Source organism: Crocodylus siamensis, chromosome 4, assembly GCF_052110815.1.
Source record: "Crocodylus siamensis isolate JL-2025a chromosome 4, ASM5211081v1, whole genome shotgun sequence".
Taxonomy (NCBI): Eukaryota; Metazoa; Chordata; order Crocodylia; family Crocodylidae; genus Crocodylus; species Crocodylus siamensis.
The window spans coordinates 219,674,943-219,689,561 of NC_143398.1; the positions used below are offsets into that span (position 1 = coordinate 219,674,943).

At 42.3% G+C, this 14,619-nt stretch overlaps 1 protein-coding gene across 3 annotated transcripts in view; it reads right to left on the reverse strand.

The window, feature by feature from the left end:
* RIF1 (replication timing regulatory factor 1) overlaps positions 1-14,619 on the reverse strand; it is a 66,002-nt gene that overhangs the window by 23,500 nt on the left and 27,883 nt on the right. For all 3 annotated transcript variants that reach the window (XM_090045760.1, XM_090045758.1, XM_090045759.1), the window contains exons 14-19: positions 12,811-12,911; positions 12,291-12,377; positions 9,033-9,106; positions 8,631-8,811; positions 3,234-3,341; positions 1,859-2,008 (exon numbers count right to left, since the gene is read on the reverse strand). In XM_090045760.1, the coding sequence (XP_089901886.1) occupies positions 1,859-2,008; positions 3,234-3,341; positions 8,631-8,811; positions 9,033-9,106; positions 12,291-12,377; positions 12,811-12,911 (701 nt within the window). The remainder of the gene's footprint in view (positions 1-1,858; positions 2,009-3,233; positions 3,342-8,630; positions 8,812-9,032; positions 9,107-12,290; positions 12,378-12,810; positions 12,912-14,619) is intronic.

Consider the following 14,619-nt stretch of genomic DNA (forward strand, 5'->3'; position numbering starts at 1 on the left):
TTTGTCAAACAATAAAAGAACATGAGAACACAAAGAGCCATACTGGGTCAGACCAAGGTCCATCTAGCCCAGTATCCTGTCTCTAACAGTGACAAAGGTGGATGCTTTAGAGCAGGGATTGGCAACCCCCCCAGCATGTGTGCCAAACCATGGCATGTGAAGCCATTTTGCTTGGCATGACACAGCCAGAGCCAGGGCTGCTTGCAGCAGGTGTGGAGAGGCTGCAAGCCCTGTTGTGAGGCTGCAACCAGTGCACCGGTGTCCAGTGCCAGTTCTATGGCGGTGGATGCACACGTGCATGAGCATGCATGGTGGGAAAGGAGCCTGGGGCAGCACAGTTCCAACCTCTTTCACTCCATGAGCCCAGGAGTGTTCTGCTGCCACAGAGCCACGCCAGTACAACTGTTTGCAGCCTGCCTGCCACCTGCTGCAAACAACCTGGGCTCTGTGGCAGCGGTGGCTGTACACTCACCTCAGGTGCATGGCAAGGAAGGGGCTGGAGGCAGAGCACCCCTCCTACCGTGCTCCCTGAGGCAAGTGTGGAGCTGCTGCCACTGAGCCAGGTCAGGGCTCCAGACCTCTGTGCACGGTTGTGGCTGCCTGCTGCAAGCAGCCCAAGTTATTTGAGCAGCCTAGCTCTGCTCCCCTGCCCTTCTTTTGCAGTGGGGGTTATGTGCCCACTGCATGGCCTTCCCTTGGCAGGGGTTGGGGGGCAGCTGCCCTGCACTCCCTGCCTTGCAGTGTCCATACCTGGCAGCCAGCAGCAGCTCTCCCTTATCTTTCCCTCCCTCTCTCCTGGTATGGCAAATGCTCCATACCCCCGATTATTGTAGTTGCCATTCTCTGTACCTTTTCTAATTCTACTACATCTTTTTTGAAATGAGGAGACCAGAACTGCACACAAGATTCAGAATGTGGGTTCACCATGAATCTGTATAATGGTATGAGGCTATTTTCCGTGTTGTTTTCATCAGTTTACACAAGCTGAAAATGTAGCCAAAAATATCATGAGGATAACAGCAAGATCTTCAATAATAAAAGTAAATTCAGGACAGATGATTAATCCACACCTAATAAAAAGCTTAATTTTTAAGAAGTGCACTGAGCGATTACTTTTAACCTATACTTGCTCTAAAGCAAGAATATGGCTTTGTTTAAAGTAAATTTAGTTTAAAGTAAAGAAAAAGAGCAACTGCCAGTTTGACTGCAAACATGAACAAATTAAACAGTCCAGTTGTTAGTTGGACTAATTATGTGAGAAATGTGTGTTTAAATCTTTCAGTCCATAATTATGGAAAATGTGTGTCTGTGCTTCTTAAATCCTAGTTTTTCAATGAAAAAGTTTAGGTGTTCTTCATCTGATTTGTGTAAGCTCCGAAACAAAATAATTTGGGCTGTAAAAATAATGCATTTAAATTAAATATCTCTGATCTCTTCATATATACCTCTTCATATACACACAAGAACAAACTTCCTCTTGTATTCACGTAAGTGTACACACACACACACACTAACTATTTACAGTTTAAAATTTCTCTCTAAGTAGAATAAAGTAACATACTAGGACTGAAACATCCTCTGCTGGTAATTCAACCCTCGGTACATACTGTATTTACAGCACAATTAACATGTCAGTAGCATCAAAATAGCTACATGCCACACATTCATTACATTTGCAGCGCTATAAAATGGCAAACCAGCCACAAAGATATTATTAAAAAAATGTGTAGCTGGTTTATATGGCACCATAAATTGAACGCATGCTGCCAGACAGGACAAAGATATTTCTCTGCTTTTTTCAGACAGTACAAGATGGATTTTTTAAATATATAAATTTAATATTATGCTTTATACTCACATCTATATCTTTATGTTCTAGTCCAGCTATTATTTTGGCACAAAGTTCTTCACAGCACAAGTTTTCTTCTGCTGTTGCCACTAAAGATGCACAGCGGGCAAACACTCTATATAAGTCTGACCAGGTACGCAACAGAGACTTCATAGTGGGCTTTAATAACCAAAAGGAGAAAGTTATAAATCTATAACTAAACATCAGTAGATTACATTTCCCCCTAATTTCTGCATTGTAGATATAAGGATGAGCCAACTATGAGACTTTCTTTTTTTGGTACTAGTGAGAGGTCCAAGGCTTAGTGGGCCTGTTAACTCAATTTCTAACATCTGCTTTCTGATGTTTCTCTATTTGTAGTAGAATCCTACACTTTTCTAATATTTTTTTTCAAGCACAAACATGAACAAGATCTGCCTATTAACAAAAGTGCATCGCTTTAAGGTCTAGGTTTTAGTGTATAAATAAAAAACCTTATTTTGTCTCGTCACCTTTAGACTACTGTATACTAGTCCACAACTAATGTCAGACCACTGTGTTTCAATCTTTATATCAGGATGAAGCTTAATATACTTTTTAAACTGTATACATATAAATGTAAGGTACTCTTTTCAATGACTTTCAGGCAAGTGAAAAAAGAATTCGTTTATTGGCAGTTAGACTCCCCCTCTACATATGCAGATGGAGGCACAATGAATTCTAATGTGCAATGCACACAACTGCACCGCTTGAACCACCTGCCATGCACATGTGACGTGGCAACTGTGGGATCATGCATTAGATCCCATCATGCCTTATTGCAGGTGCAAGTGCTCCCCTTGTACCAGCAAAAAACAAGTACCCACAGCTGGGATCTCCCTCAGCTCAGGGGATGTCCCTGGGGCTGGGGGACTGTGGCAGCTGTAATCACCAGGATTCAGGCCTGGGGGTTTCATGCTGAGCACGGTGCACCCCTACAGCTGGGAGCCCTGTCAGCTGATGGAGCTCCCAGCTGCAGGACAGACCCTGCTACATGTGCATATTACAGCTTGATAGCAACTAGTACACACTTTCAAGGTCTAGCTATAGCTGGTTACAGCTCTTTATTGTGGGATAAGCACTTTGCACAGTACCTAGTCTCAAGGCAACTGCACAATTAACCAGTTAATTACACAATACCTACCACATGTAGAGAGAGCCTTACAAACTGGTTTATAAAAACCATATGTAAAATAATAAGTATATAGGAATGAACTCAGATATGGAACCAACCTACTTTCCATCCAATAAGATTCTGTGTAACAGCCTTCTAAATGAGAGAGAGGAACAGTAGGTAACAACTATTTACTCCTAATAAGAAAAAAGTGCTGTTTTATACAAATGAAGATATGCATTCATTTCTTACCTGGGGAAATTCCTGAACAGGGAATATATGACTTATAGGTAGCAATAATGCATTATAAACAGCATTAAAGTTGTGTTCCAGTGCGTCACCCTGATTTACTTCATTACTCTAAAATAAAGCACAAAATATTTATTTGATAAATAACTTGCAAAGACTATTAGAAGCTGTTCAGTTATTTATTTTTCCTTAAGAAAACTTTTGAAAAAAATTAAAAGAAGAAATATGATTAAACAATCATTTTTAAAAATCATGTCTTCAAAATTTAACTCATAGCTTAGTTTTTGTACACCTTTGATATTCATTTGCTAATTCAGGTTAGAATTTAAGGCTGATTATCACTTTATTAAAAGCACAACAAAAACTGGTTTATTTTTAGTGTCCACAAGAAAGGCTAAGTAAACATTTAAAACTATTACTTTTTAACTTTTCAGCTTGTTTTAATACCTGAATAACAGTTATTATTGGCATTAACGGTAACTGAGGTGAAGAAAATTTTCAAAATGCATTAGAAAGCACTCAGATTTTTAAGCCTAGAAGAAACTGTGATTATTCAGTTGGACCTCCTGAAGAACACAGGCAATAGCACCAAGCTCATAGTTTTGGGTCAAATAAAAAGATATAATTCACATCAGTAACTGAAGGTTTTTGAACTATATCCTTATGCCTGTTCTCCTTGGGAATGTGCATACAGTTTGAGCCTTTGATCAAACTTTTTGCCTGGCATCACCTTAAGGGGGCACCTTTGTGCTGCCCCTTCATATGTTTTGAAGGGATAAAGGTTGGCATAAGCTGCCCAACCCTCAGCTTCCTCTTATACTTCATGAAATTCTGATGAAAAGGAGAAAAAAAAGCAGGAGATGCAAAGGTGCTGGTGGACAACAATGTAAAGCACTCCAGTTCCTGGTAGCTTTTCTCTCCTCTCATGAGTTACTGTGCATGCTCACATTCTCACCGTACACAATTCCAAAGCTCCATCCACATACCTGAAAGGTACGTCTTGGGTGCTACCTACTAAAGCAAAACATGACTGAAGCACTGCCTTGCCAACCACGGTATCTGCACTGTATACTTCCACATGTTCATTTAATACTCAGTAAAGGCATGTACCAAGCTTCAGGGTGCTGCCCTGCAGACATCACTTAGAGCAAAGTTGCCACCAACTGTCTTGGCACAGTTTCACTCACTCAACCCAATATGCAGTGCAATGGTCTCTGTGTTGGTATTGCTGTAGCTTTAAATGTCTCAATTTGTGAAAAAAACGTTTGGAAAGGTTTGATCCTATACAGACAGTTGACCAATGATTTTTTTTTTTTTTTTTTGACAGATTGTCAGGCTGGAAGGGACCTCAGAATATCATTGGGTCCAGCACCCTGCACCAAGCAGGAAAGACAACTGGGGTCAGGTGACCCCAGCAAAGGTGACTGTCCAGTCTCCTCTTGGAGATTTCCAGGGTAGGCAATTGCACCACTTCTGGAAGGAGCTTATTCCACAGCCTGGACACCCTAGTTGTTAAGTAGTTTTTCCTAACGTTAAGCCCGAACCAGTCTTCCAAGAGCTTGTGACCATTATGCTTAGTTTTCCCCAAGGGTGCCATGGTGAACAGTTGTTCACCAAGCCTTTGATGTATGCTTCTGGATGTAGCGGTAAGGTGCTACCAAGTCCCCTCTCTGCCTCTTTTTTTTTTTGCAGGCGAAAGAGTTCCAGATCCCCCAGCCTTTCCTCATATGGCTTGCCACGCAAGTCTCTGGTCATACAGAGGCCCTTCTCTGGATTCTCTCAAGCGTTACCACATCCTTGTTGAAGTACGGGGCCCAGAACTGGATGCAGTACTCCAGCTGTGGTTTTACCAACGCCAAGTAAGCAGGAGGATCACTTCTTTGACTTTGCTGGAGATGCATCGATTGATGTATGCCAGGGTATTGTTAGCCCTGCTGGCTACCAAGTCACACTGCTGGCTCATGTTCATACTGTGGTCTGTTTTTACTCCCAGGTCCCTTTCATTCGTACTAGTGGACAGGTTGATGTTGCCATGCCTGCAGGTGTGCAGGGGGCATTGTTTGTCCCCAGGTGGAGCACCTTACATTTCTCGACATTGAACTTCATCTGGTTCTGGTCCACCTGCATCTGCAGCCTGTCTTCAAGCGTGACCACACTTCCCCAACTTGGCCAGTGAGCTCTTCACCCCACATTCAAATCACTGAAGATGTTGAACAGCACTAGACCAAACACTGACCCCTGCGGGACATCACTGACCACTTCCTGCCAAGGTGACACACAGAACTCTCTGGGTCCTACCCCATAGCCAGCTTCCTACCCCCTAACTGTCTCACAGTTACGGCCACAGTCCTCCAATTTTCTCATGAGAACATCATAGGATACCAGACCAAAAGATTTTTGGAAGTCAAGGTATACAATGTCACCTCCACTCTCTTATCCAGGTGGCGAGTCACCTGATAGTAAAAGGAGATCAGTTTGGTAAGACAAGACCTGCCCATGACGGAGCTATACTGGCTGTCATTCAGAATCCTACCTTCTGCAAGCCTATTGCACGCAGACTCCTTAATGATTTTTTTCCAGGATATTCCCTCGGATAGAAGTTAGACTCACCAGCCTATAGCTACCCAGGTCCTCCTCTTCTTGAAGATGGACACAACATTGGCTCTCTTCCAGTCCTCAGAGACCTCCCCAGAGTGCCACAAGTTTTGGAAGAGATTCTCCAGGGGTTCCACAATTACTTCGGCCAGCTCCTCAGGCACTCTCGGATGAAGTTCATCTGGTCCTGCTGACTTATATACATCCAATTTCTTTACCTGAGCATACAAGTTCTATGGCAATAGTAGGAAGATTGCCATTTGAAGATTGCTCATTCTGTAAACTAGCTGGTGTGATTTTCCCCTTGGCCCGGTGAAAGACCAAAGCAAAGCAGTCATTCAGGAGTTCAGTTTTCTCCCGAGTGCTGGTGACTAGCTGTCTTGAGTTGTTGAGCAATGGCCCCACACTCCCATTTTTCTTCCCATTCCCTATGTACCTAAAGAAAGACTTCTTGTTGTCCTTGATTCCCCTTGCTAAATTTAGTTCAGTAGCCGCTTTGGCTTTTCTAATCCGATTCCTACAGGGGCGGGCCATTGATATATAGTCCTCTTAAGGGCTGTCCCTAGCTTCTATCTTTTATATCAAGAGAGTAAAATGAGATCTCAGCACAGGAGAAAGAGTGTAATATTCCTTCCAAAGCCTTCATCTGTTGACTCAGATGGAATTCAGTAAAAACCCATTTTGAAATGTTGAACAAGTCCTCAAAAGTCACCTGATACGAAATCATAAAATCATAGAGTAGTAAAGCTGGAAAGAACCTCAGGAGGTCATCTAGTCCAACCCCCTACCTGAGATGGGATCATCTCTAGCCAAACTATACTATACAAATCCACTGTCTAATCTATTAGCAAAACTACACAAATCAACCCTGACAACACAAGATATAAACACACCCCAAGCTGCTATAGGTAGAGCAGGGGGGAGACAGCTGCCAACATCCTGCTGCTGCCATGTTGTTGGAAAAATACTGCCCCACTACAGAAGGGGTAAAATTCCTCCTCAAATATGGTGATCTGACCCTGAACACAGAGGTGAGACCTCTAGTCAGTAACTTCTGATTTAAGTGCCAGCAGGAACACTGGCACACCTCTGTCAACCCCCAGAGTTGGCTGCAGCCAACACCAATGCGCGTGGAGAAGGCTTTAAAATAAATAAATAAATAAATAAAACCTGACACGCAGCAGCAAGAGAGGAACAAGATTCCCTTCTAGCCCGATGTGGCAACCAGCAAAGCTCAGAAGCATGGGAAATATTCATAGCAGAACACAGGCATACCTACTTCTAAATCTGCCCTGCACCAATGCTTGTCCAACTTCTCAAATACTTCGTGATGGAAATCCTACAACTTCCCTAGGCAGTCATTCATTCCACTGCCTCACTATTCTAACAATGAAGAAATGTTTCCAGACATCCACTCTAAATCTACTTTGATGCAATTTCAAGTCATTGGTCTGTGTCTTACTCTCAATGGTGAGAGCAAAATAGGTGTCTTCCCTCTTTATGGCAGCCCTTCAGGTATATGAAGACTGCTATTATATCCCCCACCCCTTAAGTGTCTTTTCCATAAGCTGAACTTGTCTGTTTCCTTCAAACTCTCTTCCTATGACTTTTCTTACAAACACTTCTATCATTTTTGTTATCTGCCTCTGGATCCTCTCTAAGCTTTCCACATTCTTAAAATGTGGAGTCAAAACTACACACAATGCTTTAGCTAAGGCCTAACCAGTGTTGAGTAGAGAGGCACTATCACCAGAAGTGCCACATGTGGCATGTGGTAGACTGGGGATCAGGTGGTGATATAATGTAGTAGACTAGGCTGCAGATCAGGAAAGAAGCAACAAGAAAAGCAGCTGATCAGACAACAGAAAAAGACTGGAATGGCATTCAGGACAGGTGTGGGGTTTATTTTGTGGCACTCCTGCCAAAAATGGTGGCCCCCTACTATATCACTGAATGATCTGCCAAGCTGGCTTCCAAGTGTACCTTAACTGAAGGTAGACAGGTCAACGTATTTGAGCTGTAGCAAAGAGTTCATTATGTCTAGATAAGAGAACTAGATGGAATATAATTTACCCAACACCAATAAGAAAGCCTGCTTCATTTTGCCAAATATGTCTAGTAGAGCTCCTGTTGCTGTAGATGAGAAGGTCTCTGACTCAAGCAGAATATTCTTGCTCTACCTGCAGGAGCCCTCCAGCATCCAGATTGTAAAGAGCTGAGTCACAAATCAGAGGAAGAACTCTGGGCTCCTTCACTGACATATGGAACTAGTGACTATATTAAACATTGATTTTAAAAAGTCTACCTTCTCATAAAACCTACACCATTCATCATTTACCATCCTGCCAATCTGTATCACTTGCAAATCACCAGCAATGACTATGCTTATTAACTTTAGAGCTCCATTTAGAACTTTGAAAATAATGAAAATGATTATCATTACTTATACGGTATCTCTTCCTAATATGCACGTTATTCTAAAATGACTAGCTGCATTGTACATGTCCATATAACTATTAACATCCAAATAAGTTTTTACTAAATGTTTGAGAGTTTAAACAAAGTCAACCCATACTGTCAAAGCACTGCACTAGGGAGCACAGAAGTAAAGCATGACAGGCCCACTGCACATGCAGTACACTACAAAATAGTATGTGTAGCTCTGGACTCGTATGACTAAGCCACATTACATCTGTTTTAAGACAATGTGCATGCTAAGTGAGCATACTGTGCTTCATTCCCTACTGTGGTCCTTTAATAGGTCACTGTACACTAGATAAAAAAATACTTGAAATGATACTATACCTTATTAATCCATTCAGTTAGTGGGTTAACTACAATACTCCACATTCTCCAGAGATGCTCCTTATTTTCCACCTGTTTTGCACTTTCATTAATGATGTTGAACACAGACTCACTGAATGCCAAAGGAGATGTAGGACCAGATAAAACGTAACTCACAAGGATTTCTAGATTTGTGAAGAACCTAAAAGAAAAAAATTAAACAATTACAATGACAGACAAGACTCTGCTGATTGGTGGGAAAGGGCAGAAAGGGAAGCAATATTTCTTTGAAATTAATGGAAAAAACCCCTCCTTGAAGTCAATATATTGAAGCTAGAGCAAAGCAAGGCAAGTTTATTTAAAAACAAATAACACCCCCGCCCCAAATGCACATTTTGATAAATCCTTTTCTGGGACACCTACCTCTCTTCTGTTACACAGCATTCCAAAAGATTAGTACGGAAAGGCAGCTGAATTAAGAACAAAGCTGGAGTCCCCTTGCAAGAAGAAAATAAAAAAGTATTTATTAATCAGAATAGTAAACAGCATATTGTTCATCCAAGATAATGGAAAATTAACTCAATATATGGTGTACATAAATTTAACTAAATGGGTCAGGAGCTTAGTTGTAAATTTCAGATGGTAGTGAATAAACTTCAGTATAAAACCTAGAGCCCAAATTCTAAAGGTTGGAGCAGGGGGATGTGAGCACCCATTAAGTTTAATGGAATAGTTCATATGTCAGAGCTACTGGTCCAGGCTGTATTCATCTCTAGAGCATATTCTCATCCAGCTGAGAATGTCACATTGAGAACAGGCCGTTTCACACCTAATACACACATTCAGAATTATTTGAAATTTGATGGAGGTGTACACTAGGGCTAGCGCTCCAAAACAGGAGTCAAATTTGAGACAAGCCCCAAAAGCCAGCATCTTAATAGATAGATTCAAACATTCTTTGCACACATCTGGGTAATCAAATCACAGCTCTGATCAGGCACCACAGTTTCAGCTGTTTAATCATACCTAGTGCAGAGCACCAGGTACACAATTTGAGGAAACAAATATTGAACATGGTATTCTAATAGGCCAGCTTATGCCTATATACAGAATTTGACACATCAAATGAATTATGCCGCAAAGGTATGGACATGAAGTTGTAAGGATTTCTTGCTAGCTAGCAATCATGTGAGCAAGGAAAAAAAATCTCAAGAAAAACTTCCTGTTAGAATGGTACAGCTATAAAACAGACTGGCAAGGGAATGTGTGGAATCTCCACTGGTGGTTGAAAGAGACTGAATAAGCATTTGATAGGGATGTTTTGGGACTAGTGTTCCTGGATTCATGCAGGGGTTTGGACCAGATGACCCCTGAGGTCCATTTCAACCCCAGGATTTTGATTCTAAGTGTTAGGTTGTGCAAAATGGCTATGTTTCGTTTCAGTTTTGGATTCGGCCATTTCGGACAGACAGCAATTCGTTTTGGTGTTTTGGATCACTGTTCCATTTCGATTTGGCCGAATCTGTTTCGGCGTTTCGACGCTGTTTCATATTGGCTGGGGAGAAGCAGGCACAGTTGGGCAACTGCAGGTTCTCCTGCAACTTCTCTTGCTGTGCCTACCCCTACCCCAGTGGGGGGAGTTGCAGGAGAAGCCCTCATGGCTGCTTTGCCCAGCCCCAGCCTCGTCCCAGCACTTAAAAAAACCAAAAAAAAAAAAGGCCCTGCACTCACTGGCTGCAGCAGCAGTGACCAGGGTTCATGGCAGAGCACCCCCACACAAGGTAGAACAGTGGGGGGCAGCGGGGATTGTCAGGGCACAACTGCACTGTCTGGGAGCTAGGGCAGCTCCACCTGTCAGCCAGAGCCCAACGCTGCTCAGCCCCAGCTCCCAGACAGCGCACAGTGCCCTGGTGAGGGCGTGTGTCTGTGTGTGGAGAGGGGGACTCTACCATGAGCACCCAGAGGTCTAGATCACCACTGCTGCAGCTGGTGCCAGACTCCTCCTAGGGAAGCCTGGGCCCCCAGATCTGTGTGCAGGATGTCAGCAGGCTGCCATCCCTCCTCCAGAGCACTGGGATTGAAAGGGACTTCAGGGACAGCTTGCAGACACAGGCCAGCTACAAATGTAAATATCAGAGCAGTCCTTCTGCACCTCTTCCCCCTACCTCTTCTTAGTCTCCATTTCCCTGTAAGCTTGGCTCCGAAACATTTCAGGTGGTTTGGTTTCATTTTGGAGATGTTTTGGAGCCTTCTGTCTTGGTGCCTGAAACACTGAATCCGAAACAAAACGGACCAAAATACCTCTGAAACTAAATGGCTGCTGAAATTTCACACAGCCCTACTAGGAGTCTCAAGTGGACATGTAAAAATAGACACTGAATGTAAACTACAACCAGCCAGCAGTCAGTTTAAAATAAGCTCTTGTAGGATACCTGGAAAAAATATATAGGCATGATGCCATGACCTGTGCTTCTGTTGAGCTTTATTTGGATTATTTTGAGGAAATGAGACAGAACAAAGGACCTCAACATATATGCAGTAAAATCAAACTGAAGAGGATTTCCTTACTTTCAGAATATACTTTCTCTAGCAACTGTTAAATCATCTGAGAACTTATCCTCAAACCAAAATGCCCAAGATTAAACACTTTAGCCCTCGAAAAAATAGTATCCGTGTCCTAATGGTAGCAAGGAAGAAGTCTCTCAGAAAGAACTTTTTTTGTACGTTACTCAGTTTGAACACTGTGAAGGAAGGGAAGAGCAATGCAAAGTTACAGTGCAATGTACAAAAAGTAGGGTGCCAAATAGGACCAAAATTCCAATGGCCTTTAGCAGTGTCCCAAAAAAATGAACATGGCCCCTACTCTGCCCATAGTATTAGTCTGATTATATAATCTGTTCAATCTCTAAATCAGGGGTGGACAACCTGCAACACACATGACATAAGTGGCATGGCAGCCACTATGTTGTTGACACGCAACATACTGGAAAGGGGGCAGCACAATGGCAGATAGGGTAAGGAACAGACAGCAGATCAGATAGGGTAAGGAACAGACAGTAGATCAGAGCACAGGGCAGAGAGCAGAGTGGCAGACTGGGCAGGGGAAACTATGTGGGGCTTATTTTGTGGCAGCCCACCAAAAAGGCTGACTCCCACTCCAAGGGTGCGGGACAAATTGTGGTAATCCTGCCAAAAAAGGTTGTCCGCTACTGCTTTAGAACAGTGAGGCCAAACTTTTTGGCAGGCATGCACAGATTAGCCCCATAACCCGAGTCCCACTCTGATCCTTTCCCCTCCCCAACCAGCACATACCACTCAGAGGCTGCCCGTGCCAGATGTGGCACTTGGCAAAGGTTGGTCACCCCAGGTCCAGACTAATTGCCTGCAATTCCTGTGATAAACTGGGTACTTAACAATGTTTACTAACGAGGATCTCCAAAATCTCTTTCAGTCCTGAAGATCTACTAATCTCATTTAACTCATTTTTGACATACACAGTTAAAACACTTGCAGGGGAAAAAATATATCAATGATAAATTTACTTCTGGTCAATCTAGGCCACAGAATGGTGTAATTTTCAAATACAAATTGTGTGGCTTACAGACCGTGTCACATATTTGTAATATACTCTAACTTTTCCCTTGAAGCATAAATGCAAATAGAGTTAAAGGTTTTACTTACATTTAAAAGATCCATATCAGCAACCTGGTATGCTGGTGATCCCAATACTTTTGGAGGCAATTCCTTAATTGTAATTTCTATAAGAGACTGAGGAAGGAAGGAAGGTGAAGAAAAACAAATGTGTTAAATATATACAAGGAACCTTCAGAAAGGAAAGTGCTTACAAGTACCAAATAGTAGCAAGTGGGAGAAAAAATGCTAATACATCCGATTTAAGGCTTCTGGTATAGAGAGAAAGCAATAGCCTCTGAAATAACATAACTTAGGAAGAAAAGAGAATCAATGACCCAATAGCACAAGTTTGACTATAGAGCTGAAGGTTTCTGATGGGTTCTACATAGCCTGGCCACAAAGAACTCCGAGATCTTATTCAAATGAATGGAAAAAGGGCTGTCAAAAATTGGAGTTTTGGTCCATCTACTGCAAGTTAATCAGATAGAACAAATGTAGCAGATTTATCGAATACAGGTTAAAGAAACAAAAACAACACCCCGCTCCCCCTCCAAACGCAAAATCTTACCAATGTTTTCTGGACAGGAAGTGCACTTGATTTAACTATGTTCTTTAAGGCTTGAAGCAATATAGTCAACACTTCTGAACCCTGCCTCTCCTTTTTATGGCCTAACAAATAAAGAAATATATTTAAACCAGGTATAAAGTTACAGGAGTATGCAGAACAAAAGTACTGGCCACTTTCACTAAAACTTACTTTTTTGTAATTAAATCGGTTCCCCAACAATATTGAAGTGGTCAATTTTTAGTTCCATTATGCTGTTATGATGAACATGGGTAACAAGCTCCTTACGGAAACAGATACTGAAATGTTATTTATAAAGCTACCTAGATTTTTTTTTAAGTTACAAGGCTGTTAATCCTTTACTCCTCCCCTGTATATACTCTTAAACACCTAGTGTTGGTTTTTGCTCTTGGCTATTTACACAAATTTGTTTCTTGCAGTGGAAAATTTCCATCACTAGAAATGATTCTTGGAGAGGGAGCAGTACAGATATTCAGGTCTGCAACTCCCTTGCGTCCAGGATGATCCCAGTCTGCAGAAAGTGCAGTTCTCCCATTTCCAGGGGACTGGAGCAGTGAAGCAAAGCCCTGCATGAGAAGCAGGCAAAGGGCTCACAGCACTACTCCCTCTTCTCAGCTTCCAGTGCGCCTGGCAGTCTAGCAGATTGAGCTCCCATGGCAAAACCCCCATCTGCTCCACACACCTGGGACTCCGGTGCTAGTGGGAGCTTTGCCCTGCTACCTTGGAGAGAACTCCCTCAAGCCCAGGTCCCAGCTTGGTCAGATTCTCCTTGATCACCAAGGCAGCAGTTTAAAAGCTAGCATGGCTGGGAGCTGGGCTTGGGAAAGGGCCCTGAATATTAGGCTTTTAGATGGTTATTTGGCACCATTTATGTTTTCCCAATTTCCAAGGCTTTCCTTAGAGCCTGGCACATGGTCCCACCATCTTTTAAACTGCTGCCCCCACAGCTCAGCTGAGGTGGGACACAGAGCTACTCCCTGTGCTTGGCTCTTAATGCCTGGCTGCTGAGCAGAGGGAACAGCAGGGCAAAAAGACTAATCAAAAGTTCATGATGTGTATTTAGGGCACTTGCCTAAAAAGGAGATGCCAGTAGCTCTAGTCTGTCTTCCCATGACTTTCACACTGAACAATTACTGCATAAAACACACAGATCACCTTGGGAGCAGAACCCAACACCCTGATTCCCCTATCCTAAGGATTAGTGTGCTAATCACTAGACAGAAGAGCTGTACTCCCTCTCATCTTCCCCCTCACAGCCAATGAAAGCTCTCATGTGCTTTCTAGTCTCCTAGAGAGCTCCCCTACCATAAAGAACCAGAAGCTCTTACGGTCCTAAATCATTTAGGTGCTTTGGAAAGATAAGGGAAAGTGCCAAACAGTGGTCTAAAAGCTTATATTTTAGCTTTAAAAAAAACCAAACAGCTAAACCTTTAAAGTCATAAACCTATTAAGAAAAATTAATACAAAATTTTGGGTCTTAAATACTGCAAAAATACATACATCCTTCAGCATGTTTATAGGCCCACTGACTTCAACAGGGATTACTCATTAGTTAAATACCTGCGCTTAAGTGATTTTCACATTTTGTTCATACCTACTACAATTTTTTGAAATTCAAATATGATACCCTACTCTTAATAGGTAGTTGTAATACTCAAGGTTTTAAATTAATTTTGCAAAGCTTCAGCCCATGTCAAAACAGTATTTTCAAAAGTTAAGCTACCGTGATTTAAAGGGCTCAACCCATCTTGAAACAATATTATTTTAAACAAGGTGAAAACAGTGTTTAAA